Raw genomic sequence first — 20,954 nt, forward strand, 5'->3', positions numbered from 1 at the left:
CATGAGTTTGTTTTACTTCAGTGAAAATGTGGTATTTTCCTCTCAAACTTTAAACACAGATCTATATAGACTAAATAAAAAAGATGAATGTGTTCACATTGTAAAAATAAAACCTTCAGGGTTCATTTAAAAAAAAATCTTTAGGCACGATTTCCAGTAAAATTAGCTACTTTTGTCCCGTCTTAAAAAAATGTCATAAGTGCTATCAAGGAGAGGATGTTGGGTTGTCAAGCAGAGATGGAACATTTCCCTTTATTATCATGAAGTGCTTTGTCTGAGTTAGTTCCATCTCCTAAAGTTTAAAGCGTCTGCCCTGTCCTGGGTCAGGTCTGGCCTATCTCAAATAACACCGCTTCCAGATCACTGCAAGGTAAGGATAGGAAGGATAGGGAGTTATAGGAAGTTATATGACTTGGTAAACACTGTTATGGGTACAACGTTATTTTGAAATTCTATTGGAGCCCTTTCAATGTTGAATTCATGTTTCACATTAACATTTCATTGTACTAAACACTGAAGGTAAAACAATAATATCTGATTGTAAAAAGTTTCTAAGAGATTCTATTGAATTTGATACTCTATTTTAAAATTCTAAGTTACTGCAAAGGCCACAATCCTGTTCCGTGTATGTTGCTCTTCCTTCACCGAAGAAAACAGTCACTCAATACCCACAGCAACATATATTTATTGTTTACATTCAATTTAATGCATTATTTATTCAACGTCACATCAAAAAAGAATAGGCAGATCTCCTAAACATTTACAACATAGTCGGTATCAATACGGTAAAATATGCTGCTATGAAATGATGTTGACTTTTGTATGAAGACATTAGTTTGACATGTAAAAGGATCAAAGTGTCCTTGTCGTCTGAAGAACGGCAAGTAAAGAACCAGAAATATTATATTTCTTAGTATTTCCAGTAGACAGAAGTAAGTGTAAACATTATACAGTTTTAAGTACAGTTTTAAAGTTCCAAAAAGAATATCCTGCCTGGCTTTGAAGCAGCAAAGAAGTCATAGAGGATCAGTCTGTATTATGGCAGGGATAGACTGGCCTGAACTGTGCATTTTAACAGGGGATATTTGTAACACTGCTGAGTTTATTATGTTCTGAAGTCATTCAACCTATTTGACTATGTTTAGAAGTATCTGTTAAACATTGCCTTTGGACTCTTATGCTATAATACAGTCCATGTAATAACTGCTTTAACTCTATGGTAGCATGGGAGCCCACAAACAGCCCTCAACTGTGAGCTTGTTAACTAATAATGAGCTTGGTAGCTAATACCATTTAAGATCTTTGTATCAAAGACATAAAAAACATGTCACCCATTTAAGAATAAGATTATATTATTTGCTCTACACACATACATTTCATAATATCCAATTACTTTTTAAATGTTTAATCGATGAAAATATAATCAATAAAATATGTAAATAAAAAATATTAATTTTGAGAACAAAGCATGAATAAAACATGTAGCGTATTCCGAGAGTGATTGTTTGCACCATGAACATGGTTGAGTCATAACAGTAAAGTATAACGTATCATCTACATCCTTTTAAAAAGAGGCAAACATAGAAATACCTTGTATGCCAGACATACAGCACTGTAAAGCATGATACAAAATACATTTTCTTGACAGCATTATGCAAAGGAAAAAAAATAAAAATATATTTTTTTCTCTCATTGAACATGGTCCGCTATAATTTGCACTACTGTAAGTCGCTTTGGATAAAAGCGTTAGCTAAATGGCATATTTGCGACATCTAAGCCCATGACCCCACTAGTTGGCAGTTAGTTAACTTGTTGGCAGTTAGCTAGTTAGCTAGTTATTCACTGAGAGGTTTGACAGATAGGCATTGAGAACTGGAACAGTTTCTGTTTCTCCTCATTGGGTCTCAACAACATCTTGTAGGGAGCACCTCTCCCTTTCTATGGAATGTCTGGACAAGGAAAAGGATACAGACAGTAGTAACCCTTTGCCTGGCTAGCTAGGCTACACCTTACAGTAGCTGCTAGAAGTTGTTGGCGTGTGTGTGACTGTGTGTGTGTGGGATGGAGCGTGAGCGGGCTATAGGGGCATGGTTGTTGCGCTTCTCCTTGCCACCACAAGGTATCATGCTGTCTATGAACTGAATCTTGCCCTGTTCCTCCTTCATGAACAGCTCCACCATCAGGATCTTCTCCTTGTGGATCTGAAGGCTGATGTCTTTAGGGATGTCTGGGATCAGCCAGTCCACGATGTCACTCATCAGCATCACCACATTCTACGGGGAAGGGAGAAACAGGCACGCACACAGCAGGAATCAGACACACACACACACACACACACACACACACACACACACACAAACAAACACACACACAAACAAACACGAACAAACACAAACACAGGGAAGTGAGCGACAGCATGGTGAACAAGCAGGAAACAGTAAACATACAGTATCTCGGAGAGCCAAACGAGTGTGTCTCAGAATATTGCAAATTAGCTGAAGTCTGGCATGACAGATGAACTGTACAATAGAACTGCAGCTGTTTGCTTATGTTTAACCCTTTTCATTCCCGGAGGAACATAGGCCCATAATAAACATCCCTAATCCTTTTCAGCATATGCAGTCTTTTAAACTATAAATGGACTCCTCGTCTCACCTGGAAGACGATGACGAAGGCCAGTCTGGCAGCCAGGACCGCCCAGAACTCTTTAGAGATGACGTAGGGTGTGTTGGACCATGGGGGCTCCCTGTAGTCTTTATACCTGGAGTCAAGAGTCATTTGATTACAGTGACTAAACCAGAAAACATTACAACAGATAGCAAAATATTTACTGTAAAGGTACAGTAAATAAACACCACAGTAACAAATATTTATTGGCTGTAGTATGGCTGTAATATTTCTTGGCTGTAGTATGGCTGTAATATTTCTTGGCTGTAGTATGGCTGTAATATTTCTTGGCTGTAGTATGGCTGTAATATTTATTGGCTGTAGTATGGCTGTGATATTTATTGGCTGTAGTATGGCTGTAATATTGCTTGGCTGTAGTATGGCTGTAATATTTCTTGGCTGTAGTATGGCTGTAATATTTCTTGGCTGTAGTATGGCTGTAATATTTCTTGGCTGTAGTATGGCTGTAATATTTCTTGGTTGTAGTATGGCTGTAATATTTCTTGGCTGTAGTATGGCTGTAATATTTCTTGGCTGTAGTGTGGCTATAATATTTCTTGGCTGTAGTATGGCTGTAATATTTCTTGGCTGTAGTATGGCTGTAATATTTATTGGCTGTAGTATGGCTGTAATATTTCGTGGCTGTAGTATGGCTGTAATATTTCGTGGCTGTAGTATGGCTGTAATATTTCGTGGCTGTAGTATACCTGTAATATTTATTGGCTGTAGTATGGCTGTAATATTTATTGGCTGTAGTATGGCTGTGATATTTATTGGCTGTAGTATGGCTGTGATATTTATTGGCTGTAATATTGCTTGGCTGTAGTATGGCTGTAATATTTATTGGCTGTAGTATGGCTGTAATATTTATTGGCTGTAGTATGGCTGTAATATTTATTGGCTGTAGTATGGCTGTAATATTTATTGGCTGTAGTATGGCTGTAATATTTATTGGCTGTAGTATGGCTGTAATATTTATTGGCTGTAGTATGGCTGTAATATATATTGGCTGTAGTATGGCTGTAATATTTATTAGCTGTAGTATGGCAGTAATATTTATTGCACATGATATGTTTCTGTAACTTAAGGCATCTGTTTATTTGCTTACAGTATGTACAATTAAGCAATAAGACACACACACACACACACACACACACACACACACACACACACACACACACACACACACACACACACACACACACACACACACACACACACACACACACACACACACACACACACTCTTTTCTATGAGGACGCTGAGGCTGTTTGCTGGCTCCTCAGTTAGGGTTAGTGATAGCTTCGTCCAATACAACCAGATCATGCACCACAGCAGGTAATAGGCTTCTCCTATATTTAACAAATTATACCTGAAGGGGTGTGGTACATGGCCAATATACTGTACAATGGCTAAGGGCTGTTCTTAAGCACGACGCAACGTGGAGTGCCTGGATACAGCCCTTAGCCGTGTTATATTGACGATATACCACTAACCTTATTGCTATCATAAACTGGTTATCAACGTAACTATAGCATTAAAAATAAATGTTTTGTCATACCCGTGGTATACGGTCTGATATACAAGAGCTGTCAACCAATCAGCATTCTGGGCTTGACCCACCCAGTTTATAACAATCAATGAAACACGTATCACATAAAAACTTTACACAGTCAGTCAGTGTTGTGTGTAAACTCACCTACACATCTCCACCTGATGCTGTGGGTCCATAGGTTCTTTACCGTCCTGGAAGTTGCTCACGTTGAAGTAGGACAGGGTGTGGTTGACGAAGCCGTGCATGGAGCCGTCTGGGCTGTACATGTACTGGTAGACCAGCCTCGGGATGAAGTCTGACGTGAAGGAGATCACAAACGCCTGGAGAGAGACAGACAGTGATCAATGACAAAGCACCTGAAGACACGTGTTTACACCTGGCATTAACAGACAGGGATTGGATCATCTTGTTCGGTGAACGAAAGGCACATGGTAATACCAGGTGGAAACCCGCCCTAATGATATATACTTTAGGTTGAATATAATGGTCAACTTCAACAAAAGGAGCGCTGTCTTTAATGTACTGCATACCCTCTACAGTGGCTTGCGAAAATATTCACCCCCCTTGGCATTTTTCCTATTTTGTTGCCTTACAACACGGAATTAAAATTGATTTTTTTTTCTTCAATACTTTGTAGAGCCACCATTTCCAGCAATTACAGCTGCAAGTCTTGTGGGATATGTCTTTACAAGCTTGGCACATCTAGCCACTGGGATTTTTGCCCATTCTTCAAGGCAAAACTGCTCCAGCTACTTCAAGTTGGATGGGTTCCGCTGGTGTACAGCAATCTTTAAGTCATACCACAGATTCTCAATTGGATTGATGCATGATGCTGCCACCACCATGCTTCACTGTGGGGATGGTGTTCTCGGGGTGAGGTGTTGGGTTTGCGCCAGACATATAATTTTCCTTGATATCCAAAAAGCTCAATTTTAGTCTCATCTGACCAGAGTACCGTGCTCCACATGTTTGAGAAGTCTCCCACATGCCTTTTGGTGAACAATTGCTTTTTTCTGGCCACACTTCAGTAAAGCCCAGCTCTGTGGAGTGTACGGCTTAAAGTGGTCCTATGGACGGATACTTAAATATCCGCTGTGGAGCTTTGCAGCTCCTTCAGGGTTATCTTTGGTCTCTTTGTTGCCTCTCTGATTAATGCCCTCCTTGCCTGGTCCGTGAGTTTCGGCAGGTTTGTTGTGGAGCCATATTCTTTCAATTTTTTTTATAATGGATTTAATGGTGCTCCATGGGATGTTCAAAGTTTCGGATATTTTTTTATAACCAAACCCTGATCTGTACTTCTCCACAACTGTCCCTGACCTGTTTGGAGAGGTTCTTGGTCTTCATGGTGCTGCTTGCTTGGTGGTACCCCTTGCGTAGTGGTGTTGCAGACTCTGGGGCCTTTCAGAACATGTGTATATATACTGGGATCATGTGATAGATCATGTGACACTTAGATTGCACACAGGTGGACTTTATTTAACTAATTATGTAAGTGGTTGCACCAAATCTTATTTAGTGGCTTCATAGCAAAGGGGGTGAATACATATCCACCAATTTGGACTATTTTGTGTATGTCCAGTACATGAAATCCAAATAAAATAAAATAAAATAAATAAATAAAATAAAATAAAATACAGGTTGTAATGCAAAAATAATAGGAAAAACTCCAAAGGGGATGAATACTTTTGCAAGGCACTGTACATCGGCAGCTATCTGTCAGTCAGCATATATGACTGTCAACGTAACTGTTGGCCCTAACCCTAACTCGAGAAGCTGGCCAGTGCCCATGTGAGATTTCGTTCTGTGTTCAGAGATTTGCCAGCACATAAACATAGAAGGTATTAAAGGCATTAAAGTTAAGAAACATTGACATCCTGTTCCATCGGTAACACTCTGAATAAGTGGAGGATGGAGGTGAGCAATTCCCTCCCTTCCATTTTGATCGAAAGCCTCCATTGTCATAAATAACCCAGATCTGGATCTCACTTCAACATCACCATGACGATGGTGAACCCTTTGGAAGTGAAGTGAGAGTCTGCAGGATTTATGACCACGTTAACTCTCCTTCTGACCAAGTATGGTCTTTTCTGCATCAAGGGTCAGTAGTTTTAGAGGTGAAACCATGTAAAAGCCTAATTATGAGGTTTTACAAGCAACCCCCCAAGAGTGTTGACATATATTCACAGTAAAGGACTGGCTCTTAAATGTGGACCAGGCTTAGCTTCAATGAAAAACCGTTCTAGTTTTAAGTGCAGACTTGTTATCGTTGAGGGGGTTGAGGAATGAATAATAAAAGAAACTTCTGCAGAACATTTCAATGACTCCCCTATCTAAATCAAAACAGTGTATGTTAAAGTGACGGAATTGTGGGGGGGTTTTCATCACTTGGTCAACTTCCACCATTATATTTTGCTGGGATGACCGGAATGACTTACATTTATGATGACGGCCACTTTAGCCACAGCTCGGAGAAGGTTGTACCATATTCCTAGAATCAGAGAAGAAAGAAAAACATGAGAGTCAAAACTCTTGATGGTCTATGTGATTACAATATTATATTTTAATTATTTAACCTTCATTTAACTAGGCAAGTCAGTTAAGAACAAATTATTATTTACAATGACGGCCTACACCGGCCAAAACCGGACGACGCTGGGCCAATTGTGCGCTGACCTATTGGACTCCCAATCATGGCCGGTTGTGACACAGCCTGGATTCGAACCAGGGTGTCTGTGGTGATGCCTCTAGCATTGAGATGCAGTGCCTTAGACCGCTGTGCCACTTGGAGCCTTATAACAAATCTATAGATTACTTAGAGCAGCAAATCACATACTGTAGTGAACCCCCCTTTTGTTCCCTTCCTCTACAGTCATTGTCTTGGGATTAATGCCTCTACAATACTGTAGAGGCGTTAATCTTAACGTTTAGTTAAGAAAACAAAAGTGCTAAATAGTACAAAAACACAAGCATAACAATTCCCATAATACATCAGCAGGACAAATTCCCCCCTCTAGTTACGTTTGTATGTGTAAAGAAACCACTAGATCACATTTGCATTCCTACGTTTTTACCTGACCACATGAGTTCATTTTCATTGAACCTGTATATACACTGAGTGTACAACATATAGAACACCTGCTCTTTCCATGACATAGACTGACCAGGTGAATCCAGGTGAAAGCTATGATTCTTTATTGCTGTCACTTGTTAAATCCACTTCAATCATTATAGACGAAAGGGTTGAGACAGGTTAAAGAAGGATTTTTAAGCCAATTGAGACATGGATGTGTGCCATTCGGGAGGATGAATTGGCAAAATGAAATATTTAAGTGCCTTTGAATGGGTTAAAGTGTGGTAGTAGATGCCAGGCGCACCGGTTTGTGTCAAGAACTGCAAAATTGCTGGGTTTTTCACACTCAACAGTTTCCTGTGTGTATCACATTCAGCCAATTTGACACAACTGTTGGAAGCAGTGGAGCCAACAAGGGCCAGCATCCCTGTGGAACACTTTCGATACCTTGTAGAGTCCATCCTCCAATGAATTGAGGCTGTTCTGAGGGAAAGGGGGGGGGGGGTACAACTCAATATTAGGAACTTTGAACCCACCAATGTCTTTTGCCCTTGCAGCGACCGGCCTCCTGAGCTCGGCCACAAACTTCTTGGCATCCAGGCGTATCTCGATGATGTTGTTAAGGAGGGCGAAAAGTGGGGCCAGCGGGAACGATGCCACGAACAGGGTCACAAACCCAAACTGGATTACTGCAAGGACACAGAGATAGAGAGACATCCATCAGCTTTACATCATCACACGGTATACACGTAGGGTATACAGTACGTCTTTCAGCCTGATCGGTCTATTCACCAGGGCCTGCTGTATTCACAAATACCCTCTTATAGTAGGAGTACTGATATAGGATCAATTTAGCCTTTTAGATCATAATGAACATGATTAAATGGACAGGTGCAACCTGATCCTAGATCAGCACTCCTAATCTAAGATGCTTTATGAATGCAGGCCCTGATCACTTGACAAGACCTAACAAATCAATCAGGAGAGATGATCTGAACCTCCCATCACATACTATAGCTAGCTCTAAAACATGCCAATGTGCTCATCACATTTAGGATAACAAGAAACCATTGAATGACCCATGTAAATTTATATTTTTAAAAAGATATATATGTATACACTGTATACATATACACATATACACTACCAGTCAAAAGTTTTAGAACACCTACTCATTCAAGGGTTTTCTTTATTTTACTATTTTCTACATTGTAGAATAATAGTGAAGACATCAAAGCCATGAAATAACACATATGGAATCATGTACTAACCAAAAAAGTGTTTAACAAATCAAAATATATTTATTATTTGAGATTCTTCAAATAGACACCCTTTGCCTTGATGACAGCTTTGCCCACTCTTGGTATTCTCTCAACTGCCTTCACCTGGAATGCTTTCCAACAGTCTTGAAAGAGTTCCCACATAATGCTGAGCACTTTTTGGCTGCTTTTCCTTCACTCTGCGGTCCGACTAATCCCAAACAATCTCAATTTGGTTGAGGTTGGGTGATTGTGGAGGCCAGGTCATCTGATGCAGCACTCCATCACTCTCCTTCCTGATCAAATAGGCCTTATACAGCCTGGAGGTGTGTTGGGTCATTGTCATTGTCCAACCCCAGTATTCTCTAATGTCACTCCCTCCCCACAACCCCAGTATTATCTAATGTCACTCCCTCCCCACAACCCCAGTATTCTCTAATGTCACTCCCTCCCCACAACCCCAGTATTATCTAATGTCACTCCCTCCCCACAACCCCAGTACTCTCTAATGTCACTCCCTCCCCACAACCCCAGTATTCTCTAATGTCACTCCCTCCCCACAACCCCAGTATTCTCTAATGTCACTCCCTCCCCACAACCCCAGTATTCTCTAATGTCACTCCCTCCCCACAACCCCAGTATTCTCTAATGTCACTCCCTCCCCACAACCCCAGTATTCTCTAATGTCACTCCCTCCCCACAACCCCAGTACTCTCTGTCACTCCCTCCCCACAACCCCAGTATTCTCTAATGTCACTCCCTCCCCACAACCCCAGTACTCTCTAATGTCACTCCCTCCCCACAACCCCAGTATTCTCTAATGTCACTCCTCCCCACAACCCCAGTATTCTCTAATGTCACTCCCTCCCCACAACCCCAGTACTCTCTAATGTCACTCCCTCCCCACAACCCCAGTACTCTCTAATGTCACTCCCTCCCCACAACCCCAGTATTCTCTAATGTCACTCCCTCCCCACAACCCCAGTACTCTCTGTCACTCCCTCCCCACAACCCCAGTATTCTCTAATGTCACTCCCTCCCCACAACCCCAGTACTCTCTGTCACTCCCTCCCCACAACCCCAGTATTCTCTAATGTCACTCCCTCCCCACAACCCCAGTATTCTCTAATGTCACTCCCTCCCCACATCCCCAGTACTCTCTAATGTCACTCCCTCCCCACAACCCCAGTATTCTCTAATGTCACTCCCTCCCCACAACCCCAGTATTATCTAATGTCACTCCCTCCCCACAACCCCAGTATTCTCTGTCACTCCCTCCCCACAACCCCAGTACTCTCTAATGTCACTCCCTCCCCACAACCCCAGTACTCTCTAATGTCACTCCCTCCCCACAACCCCAGTACTCTCTAATGTCACTCCCTCCCCACAACCCCAGTATTCTCTAATGTCACTCCCTCCCCACAACCCCAGTATTCTCTAATGTCACTCCCTCCCCACAACCCCAGTACTCTCTAATGTCACTCCCTCCCCACAACCCCAGTGTTCTCTAATGTCACTCCTCCCCACAACCCCAGTATTCTCTAATGTCACTCCCTCCCCACAACCCCAGTACTCTCTAATGTCACTCCCTCCCCACAACCCCAGTACTCTCTAATGTCACTCCCTCCCCACAACCCCAGTACTCTCTAATGTCACTCCCTCCCCACAACCCCAGTACTCTCTGTCACTCCCTCCCCACAACCCCAGTATTCTCTAATGTCACTCCCTCCCCACAACCCCAGTACTCTCTAATGTCACTCCCTCCCCACAACCCCAGTATTCTCTAATGTCACTCCCTCCCCACAACCCCAGTACTCTCTGTCACTCCCTCCCCACAACCCCAGTATTCTCTAATGTCACTCCCTCCCCACAACCCCAGTATTCTCTAATGTCACTCCCTCCCCACATCCCCAGTACTCTCTAATGTCACTCCCTCCCCCCACAACCCCAGTATTCTCTAATGTCACTCCCTCCCCACAACCCCAGTATTATCTAATGTCACTCCCTCCCCACAACCCCAGTATTCTCTGTCACTCCCTCCCCACAACCCCAGTACTCTCTAATGTCACTCCCTCCCCACAACCCCAGTATTCTCTAATGTCACTCCCTCCCCACAACCCCAGTATTATCTAATGTCACTCCTCCCCACAACCCCAGTACTCTCTAATGTCACTCCCTCCCCACAACCCCAGTACTCTCTAATGTCACTCCCTCCCCACAACCCCAGAATTATCTAATGTCACTCCCTCCCCACAACCCCAGTGTTCTCTAATGTCACTCCCTCCCCACAACCCCAGTATTCTCTAATGTCACTCCCTCCCCACAACCCCAGTACTCTCTAAGTACTCTCTGTCACTCCCTCCCCACAACCCCAGTCCCTCCCCACAACCCCAGTACTCTCTAATGTCACTCCCTCCCCACAACCCCAGTACTCTCTAATGTCACTCCCTCCCCACAACCCCAGTACTCTCTAATGTCACTCCCTCCCCACAACCCCAGTATTATCTAATGTCACTCCCTCCCCACAACCCCAGTACTCTCTAATGTCACTCCCTCCCCACAACCCCAGTATTATCTAATGTCACTCCCTCCCCACAACCCCAGTACTCTCTAATGTCACTCCCTCCCCACAACCCCAGTACTCTCTAATGTCACTCCCTCCCCACAACCCCAGTAGTCTCTAATGTCACTCCCTCCCCACAACCCCAGTACTCTCTAATGTCACTCCCTCCCCACAACCCCAGTACTCTCTAATGTCACTCCCTCCCCACAACCCCAGTACTCTCTAATGTCACTCCCTCCCCACAACCCCAGTACTCTCTGTCACTCCCTCCCCACAACCCCAGTATTCTCTAATGTCACTCCCTCCCCACAACCCCAGTACTCTCTAATGTCACTCCCTCCCCACAACCCCAGTATTCTCTAATGTCACTCCCTCCCCACAACCCCAGTATTCTCTAATGTCACTCCCTCCCCACAACCCCAGTACTCTCTAATGTCACTCCCTCCCCACAACCCCAGTACTCTCTAATGTCACTCCCTCCCCACAAACCCAGTATTCTCTAATGTCACTCCCTCCCCACAACCCCAGTACTCTCTGTCACTCCCTCCCCACAACCCCAGTATTCTCTAATGTCACTCCCTCCCCACAACCCCAGTACTCTCTGTCACTCCCTCCCCACAACCCCAGTATTCTCTAATGTCACTCCCTCCCCACAGCCCCAGTATTCTCTAATGTCACTCCCTCCCCACATCCCCAGTACTCTCTAATGTCACTCCCTCCCCACAACCCCAGTATTCTCTAATGTCACTCCCTCCCACAACCCCAGTATTATCTAATGTCACTCCCTCCCCACAACCCCAGTATTATCTAATGTCACTCCCTCCCCACAACCCCAGTACTCTCTAATGTCACTCCCTCCCCACAACCCCAGTATTATCTAATGTCACTCCCTCCCCACAACCCCAGTATTCTCTGTCACTCCCTCCCCACAACCCCAGTATTCTCTAATGTCACTCCCTCCCCACAACCCCAGTACTCTCTAATGTCACTCCCTCCCCACAACCCCAATATTCTCTAATGTCACTCCCTCCCCACAACCCCAGTATTCTCTAATGTCACTCCCTCCCCACAACCCCAGTACTCTCTAATGTCACTCCCTCCCCACAACCCCAGTACTCTCTAATGTCACTCCCTCCCCACAACCCCAGTATTATCTAATGTCACTCCCTCCCCACAACCCCAGTATTATCTAATGTCACTCCTCCCCACAACCCCAGTATTCTCTAATGTCACTCCCTCCCCACAACCCCAGTACTCTCTAATGTCACTCCTCCCCACAACCCCAGTATTATCTAATGTCACTCCCTCCCCACAACCCCAGTATTATCTAATGTCACTCCCTCCCCACAACCCCAGTATTATCTAATGTCACTCCCTCCCCACAACCCCAGTATTATCTAATGTCACTCCCTCCCCACAACCCCAGTATTATCTAATGTCACTCCCTCCCCACAACCCCAGTACTCTCTAATGTCACTCCCTCCCCACAACCCCAGTACTCTCTAATGTCACTCCCTCCCCACAACCCCAGTACTCTCTAATGTCACTCCCTCCCCACAACCCCAGTATTATCTAATGTCACTCCCTCCCCACAACCCCAGTACTCTCTAATGTCACTCCCTCCCCACAACCCCAGTATTATCTAATGTCACTCCCCACAACCCCAGTCCCCACAACCCCAGTATTCTCTAATGTCACTCCCTCCCCACAACCCCAGTATTATCTAATGTCACTCCCTCCCCACAACCCCAGTACTCTCTAATGTCACTCCCTCCCCACAACCCCAGTACTCTCTAATGTCACTCCCTCCCCACAACCCCAGTATTCTCTAATGTCACTCCCTCCCCACAACCCCAGTACTCTCTAATGTCACTCCCTCCCCACAACCCCAGTACTCTCTAATGTCACTCCCTCCCCACAACCCCAGTATTATCTCATGTCACTCCTCCCCACAACCCCAGTATTCTCTAATGTCACTCCTCCCCACAACCCCAGTACTCTCTAATGTCACTCCCTCCCCACAACCCCAGTACTCTCTAATGTCACTCCCTCCCCACAACCCCAGTACTCTCTGTCACTCCCTCCCCACAACCCCAGTATTCTCTAATGTCACTCCCTCCCCACAACCCCAGTACTCTCTAATGTCACTCCCTCCCACAACCCCAGTATTCTCTAATGTCACTCCCTCCCCACAACCCCAGAATTCTCTGTCACTCCCTCCCCACAACCCCAGTATTCTCTAATGTCACTCCCTCCCCACAACCCCAGTACTCTCTAATGTCACTCCCTCCCCACAACCCCAGTATTCTCTAATGTCACTCCCTCCCCACAACCCCAGTACTCTCTAATGTCACTCCCTCCCCACAACCCCAGTATTCTCTAATGTCACTCCCTCCCCACAACCCCAGTATTCTCTAATGTCACTCCCTCCCCACAACCCCAGTATTCTCTAATGTCACTCCCTCCCCACAACCCCAGTATTCTCTAATGTCACTCCCTCCCCACAACCCCAGTATTCTCTAATGTCACTCCCTCCCCACAACCCCAGTACTCTCTAATGTCACTCCCTCCCCACAACCCCAGTATTCTCTAATGTCACTCCTCCCCACAACCCCAGTACTCTCTAATGTCACTCCCTCCCCACAACCCCAGTACTCTCTAATGTCACTCCCTCCCCACAACCCCAGTATTCTCTGTCACTCCCTCCCCACAACCCCAGTATTCTCTAATGTCACTCCCTCCCCACAACCCCAGTATTATCTAATGTCACTCCCTCCCACAACCCCAGTACTCTCTAATGTCACTCCCTCCCCACAACCCCAGTATTCTCTGTCACTCCCTCCCCACAACCCCAGTACTCTCTAATGTCACTCCCTCCCCACAACCCCAGTATTCTCTAATGTCACTCCCTCCCCACAACCCCAGTATTCTCTAATGTCACTCCCTCCCCACAACCCCAGTATTCTCTAATGTCACTCCCTCCCCACAACCCCAGTACTCTCTAATGTCACTCCCTCCCCACAACCCCAGTACTCTCTAATGTCACTCCCTCCCCACAACCCCAGTATTCTCTAATGTCACTCCCTCCCCACAAACCCAGTATTCTCTAATGTCACTCCCTCCCCACAACCCCAGTACTCTCTAATGTCACTCCCTCCCCACAACCCCAGTACTCTCTAATGTCACTCCCTCCCCACAACCCCAGTATTCTCTAATGTCACTCCCTCCCCACAACCCCAGAATTCTCTGTCACTCCCTCCCCACAACCCCAGTATTCTCTAATGTCACTCCCTCCCCACAACCCCAGTACTCTCTAATGTCACTCCCTCCCCACAACCCCAGTATTCTCTAATGTCACTCCCTCCCCACAACCCCAGTACTCTCTAATGTCACTCCCTCCCCACAACCCCAGTACTCTCTAATGTCACTCCCTCCCCACAACCCCAGTATTCTCTAATGTCACTCCCTCCCCACAACCCCAGTATTCTCTAATGTCACTCCCTCCCCACAACCCCAGTATTCTCTAATGTCACTCCCTCCCCACAACCCCAGTATTCTCTAATGTCACTCCCTCCCCACAACCCCAGTATTCTCTAATGTCACTCCCTCCCCACAACCCCAGTATTCTCTGTCACTCCCTCCCCACAACCCCAGTATTCTCTAATGTCATTCCCTCCTCACATCCCCAGTACTCTCTAATGTCACTCTCCAGTACTCTCTAATGCACTCCCTCCCCCTCCCCTTACTACTCTTTGATCTACACAACCCAGCTACAGTAGGGGACTCTGACTTCAGTTTTCCATTCAAACATGCTGGGTCTTTTGCTAATTGTAGTATTTTCACGGTTTATTGTGAACTCTCTCTCTCTCTCTATTTGTCTCTTTCTGTATCTCTCTTTCTCTCACTCTCTCTCTACACACACAAACACATCCACGCACCCCCACAGACACACAGACACACACACATTGCTCAGTTGTGTTCGAGAAGCAGGTGCTCTTCAAGAGCCCCTCGAGTGGAAATCCAACACCACTACAAGGTGCAGGATTCTGTGAGAAATGTACAACTGCTGTAATAAATATGTGGAGCTTGGCTGTGACTGGTGAAGGTTTGAACAAATAGTCCGTTGGGAACATAAGAACATTTCCTTAATGATATCATAATATCCATGACACCATAATGCGGTAGGGTGAAATTAGCCTACAGTATCTTCGCGATGCCATGAACATTTAAGTTAAGCCTAAAACTCTCTGTGTCCTGAGAATAGGCCTACTTACCAGGCATTAACTGAGAGACACTGCCTCTTGAGAAAGTGAAGTAAGTTAAAAGCCCTGTGACTGGACTCTTCAGTTGTTTAAGACTTTCTCAAGAGTACAAAGTTCAGACAGAGAACAAACAATGTCTTCCTTTAGAGCTGTCTTAACAGCCATCTTACACTGCAAATATATGTTAACCTAAGTACTAATAGTGTATAAGTCTCCTGCTGTAATAGATGAAAACACTGATGCTCTTTTCACTTGAGAGTTGAGGTATATGCCTGCCAATGCCAGCTCCAGAGATAGGTGGATGTTGGGCGAGAGAGAGAGAGAGAGGGAGAGAGAGAGAGAGAGAGAGAGAGAGAAGAAGAAGAAAATGAAGAAGAAGAAGAAGAAGGCAGGAAAAGGGAGATGTGGGCCATGGACCAAACAGCAAGGCAAAGTAAATAGAGCCTGATGGAGAATCTGGCAGAGGTGTGTGCCAACAGGAAGATCTGCTGAGTAAAAACACTGCTGTCTGTAATGAAGAAGGCCCAGGGTGTAGGTTTGGTATGGAGGAAGGAAGTCATTCATTCAATTAGCTACATCCCCTTCTCATTGTGCTTGGCTTAGGGTACATTTCTCAAGTAAAAAAGAGGAATGGGTTCCCGGAATAATTCCAAAATGATTTCTGGCCAATTCCTACACAGGGAGGAAGCACACTGCGTGGACAAAACATTAGGAACACCTGCTCTTTCCATGACATAGACTGACCAGGTGAATCCAGGTGAAAGCTATGATCCCTTGTTGATGTCACTTGTTAAATCCACTTCAATCAGTGTAGACGAACGGGAGAAGACAGGTTAATTAAATAATTATTTTTGAACCTTGAGACAATTGAGACGTGGATTGTGCATTTGTGCCATTCAGAGGGTGAATGGTCAAGACAAAAGAGTACCTTCAAAGTACCTTTGAATGGGGTATGGTAGTAGGTGCCAGGAGCACCAGTGTGAGTGTGTCAAGAACTGCAACGCTGCTGGGTTTTTCACGCTCAACAGTTTCCTGTGTGTATAAAGATTGGGTGTCCTTTGGGTGGTGGACCAGACAACTTGACACAACTGTAGGAAGCATTGGAAGCAACATGGGCCAGCATCCCTGTGGAAAGCAACACCTTGTAGAGTCCATGCCCTGATGAATTGAGGCTGTTCTGAATGCAAAAGGGGATGCAACTCAATATCAGGATATTAATATTAATGTTTTGTACACTCAGTGTGTTTCATTTGATATGGTTCTGCTTTACATTTTGTTTCCCTCCATAAAAAGTATGTGCTGAGCACATGAATCACATGAAGCCAGCCAGAAGTTTTACCCTTCAACAGCATGAAACTGTCCAAGACCGAAATGGCAGTAAGCTACATTCTACTCAATCAATGTTGCTTCACAATAGTAATAAACCCAACTAAATTATCTTCGTCTAAAAACTGGAGTTCTTACCCCGCAAAAAAAAAATGTCTCCCCCATACAGCCTTTGAAACAGTATTCAATACCCTGTTAAATATTTCAGGAATCATTAATATCTTCTACTAGGTCATCAAAAGACATGGGTTCTAATTAGCTAGCCGATGAAAATGGCCTTCGGCTCGCACACATCCATTAATGACTTCTACCTCTGACATTTGCTAAAGCCAGCCACCTGAGATTTCATCAAGATTAAAGTCAATACTAAATAAAAATCCATCTCTATCTAATCCTTCAATCTATCTAATCACACCTGTAGGGTTGAAGCTGGAGCCAGCTGGAGAGACAGTCTAAAAAGCTTTTCTTGTTTGACTCAATTGATTGATTCTAGTTACTCAACTAACATGAAAGCCTATCAGAATTCTCTCACGACAGAGGTTCACTTCAGTAAGATCACGTGATTTTATGTGGTAATGTAAGGTAAGGTGATAACATGAAACTACACAAAACTACATTTGAGTGTGAAAACATGATCTTATGTTAAATAAATGTGACAACATGGGGATGCAACATGTCATACATGTGCTTCCTTGTTCCCTGCACTTAGATTACAGGTTCATGTTCAATTGTATCACGTACTATAAAATATCACTGTGATGCTTTGAGATATTATATAACCATAAAGGTGGAAACATGTCAAGCTGGTTCACCACTGTTGTGATACCATGTAACTAGACATGACAACATCTGACATTTTCACATGTGAGAGTTAGGTTTGCACATATGGAAAGGAAAATAAAATGTTCACATGTGTGGTGAAAACATGTTATTCTCCTCGCATGTGAAAAGGTGGTGTTAATTTACATGTGAACTCTATATTGAATACATATGAACATACTGTGTGGTTTCATTTGTGAACAACTGACATCACTTGTCTATTTTGTTTTGTGGAAATTTCAGCTCAACATTTGAAAACCGTTATTTCTCATGTGAAAATGCGATTTCATGTGAAAATGTGGTTTTCAAATGTGAAACTGCAAATTTCACGTGTTTTTTTGAATGGTATGGGGGTTTTATGGTATGTGATATGCTGTTCAGATAAAACAGTGTAAAAATCTTTCATCAATGACAATATCACTTAGTACTGCCTTTTCAATGTGACCCCACCTAGGATTTGAACTCACAACCTCTGGATTTGGGGTATGCTGAAGTTTCTGCTGCAACACAAACTTGATTTACAATACATCTCTGCACTTAGCAAAAGAGTGTCATCTGCACTGCTATTTTAATCTGACAATTCTCTCATAATTTATTTAAATGTTCTTATTTCTGCAATTTTAGGGTTTTCTGTATATTTGACGAATGTTGGTGGGACATATCATGTCCTGAATCACGATGATAAATATAATAGATTTTTTGAGTGTATTATACAAAGCTAAGATATACTTTGAAATCCTAAGTGTAGGAATACAGGTGAAATCAGTCATTGACACAGACATGGTGGCGCAGCAGGAAGATTGGAATGCAGTGAACCAAGTGCAATTGTGATCATGTGGTTCTTTCATAAGGGTTACGTCTAAAGATTGAACATTTCCATAACAACATGTACAAGACTGTTTGTTTTGTTCATGACAGCATCTCATTGGTTCTCTGGCCAACAGAAATAAACTCTGAGTTTATTCAGTGGGGGCCATAGTCCTTATTGATTCCACAACTTCTGCTTTGCCACTTTCTGTTGACAGTCTGTGTGTAAGGTAGTGTGCAAGAGGCAAGGCTTGACACAAACTTTTTTAGCCACTGGGACAGATTTTTTACTTGTCCGAAAGCTCAAGTCACAAAAAAAAGAAGTGATTTAACACTATGGGCCAAAAAGGTGAAATAGCTGTAAATTGTATGATGCTAGAAAACACTAAATTAAAGTAATTATTATCATTATTAGGCCTGTTACTACAGAGAATCCGTCAAAAAATATACTCTACTCTCTGCCTATTTGTTTCTTTGCATATTCAAGCCTTTCTCAAAACACAACACTGCCTCTTGAAGGCAGATAGTTAGCCACTATTCATAGACTTTAAAATATAGAAATGTAGAAATGTTACAATTACAACCAAATACGTTTTATGTCTTAATAAAATAATGTATTTTTCAATGAATCAGGGCTAAAGTAGGCTACTTCAAAGCAAAAGGTAACTAACTAAGACATGTCTATAACCTTGCAATGTATTCAGGTTTCAGGGGAGATCTATTGACAGCATGGGAGATATTTCTCATTTAGGCTATTATAAGAATATATTTCAGACTGACACGACCAATGTTGAATGGAGGGGAATCCCAGCTTTCCAACAGTGTCAGATTTACTTTACACTGGAGTACGCTTTAGTTCATTAATAACGCACCCATTCATCAACTTTACACTGGAGTACGCTTTAGATTATTAATAACGCACCCATTCATCAACTTTACACTGGAGTAATAACGCACCCATTCATCAACTTTACACTGGAGTACGCTTTAGTTTATTAATAACGCACCCATTCATCAACTTTACACTGGAGTACGCTTTAGTTCATTAATAACGCACCCATTCATCAACTTTACACTGGAGACGCTTTAGTTTATTAATAACGCACCCATTCATCAACTTTACACTGGAGTAATAACGCACCCATTCATCAACTTTACACTGGAGTAATAACGCACCCATTCATCAACTTTACACTGGAGTACGCTTTAGATTATTAATAACGCACCCATTCATCAACTTTACACTGGAGTACGCTTTAGTTCATTAATAACGCACCCATTCATCAACTTTACAATGGAGTACGCTTTAGTTCATTAATAACGCACCCATTCATCAACTTTACACTGGAGTACGCTTTAGTTCATTAATAACGCACCCATTCATCAACTTTACACTGGAGACGCTTTAGTTTATTAATAACGCACCCATTCATCAACTTTACACTGGAGTACGCTTTAGTTGATTAATAACGCACCCATTCATCAACTTTACACTGGAGTACGCTTTAGTTCATTAATAACGCACCCATTCATCAACTTTACACTGGAGTACGCTTTAGTTCATTAATAACGCACCCATTCATCAACTTTACACTGGAGTACGCTTTAGTTGATTAATAACGCACCCATTCATCAAATTTACACTGGAGTACGCTTTAGTTCATTAATAACGCACCCATTCATCAACTTTACACTGGAGTACGCTTTAGTTCATTAATAACGCACCCATTCATCAACTTTACACTGGAGTACGCTTTAGTTGATTAATAACGCACCCATTCATCAACTTTACACTGGAGTACGCTTTAGTTCATTAATAACGCACCCATTCATCAACTTTACACTGGAGTACGCTTTAGTTCATTAATAACGCACCCATTCATCAACTTTACACTGGAGTACGCTTTAGTTGATTAATAACGCACCCATTCATCAACTTTACACTGGAGTACGCTTTAGTTTATTAATAACGCATCCATTCATCAACTTTACACTGGAGTACGCTTTAGTTCATTAATAAAGCACCCATTCATCAACTTTACACTGGAGTAATAACGCACCCATTCATCAACTTTACACTGGAGTACGCTTTAGATTATTAATAACGCACCCATTCATCAACTTTACACTGGAGTAATAACGCACCCATTCATCAACTTTACACTGGAGTACGCTTTAGTTTATTAATAAGGCACCCATTCATCAACTTTACACTGGAGTACGCTTTAGTTCATTAATAAGGCACCCATTCATCAACTTTACACTGGAGTACGCTTTAGTTTATTAATAAGGCACCCATTCATCAACTTTACACTGGAGTACGCTTTAGTTCATTAATAACGCACCCATTCATCAACTTTACACTGGAGTACGCTTTAGTTTATTAATAAGGCACCCATTCATCAACTTTACACTGGAGTACGCTTTAGTTCATTAATAACGCACCCATTCATCAACTTTACACTGGAGTACGCTTTAGTTCATCAATAACGCACCCATTCATCAACTTTACACTGGAGTACGCTTTAGTTTATTAATAACGCACCCATTCATCAACTTTACACTGGAGTAATAACGCACCCATTCATCAACTTTACACTGGAGTACGCTTTAGATTATTAATAA

General features: G+C 43.2%; 1 protein-coding gene across 3 annotated transcripts in view; it reads right to left on the reverse strand.

Moving 5' to 3' along the window:
* Window positions 1-665: 665 nt before the first annotated feature.
* LOC115133944 (anoctamin-1-like) overlaps window positions 666-20,954 on the reverse strand; it is a 106,511-nt gene continuing 86,222 nt past the window's right edge. For all 3 annotated transcript variants that reach the window (XM_065022348.1, XM_029667395.2, XM_029667392.2), the window contains 5 exons: window positions 7,830-7,982; window positions 6,659-6,711; window positions 4,368-4,543; window positions 2,656-2,761; window positions 666-2,273 (listed from right to left, as the gene is read on the reverse strand). In XM_065022348.1, coding sequence (XP_064878420.1) covers window positions 2,022-2,273; window positions 2,656-2,761; window positions 4,368-4,543; window positions 6,659-6,711; window positions 7,830-7,982 — 740 coding nt within the window. In that variant the 3' untranslated portion in view covers window positions 666-2,021. The remainder of the gene's footprint in view (window positions 2,274-2,655; window positions 2,762-4,367; window positions 4,544-6,658; window positions 6,712-7,829; window positions 7,983-20,954) is intronic.

This window comes from Oncorhynchus nerka, linkage group LG9a (assembly GCF_034236695.1).
Source record: "Oncorhynchus nerka isolate Pitt River linkage group LG9a, Oner_Uvic_2.0, whole genome shotgun sequence".
Taxonomy (NCBI): Eukaryota; Metazoa; Chordata; class Actinopteri; order Salmoniformes; family Salmonidae; genus Oncorhynchus; species Oncorhynchus nerka.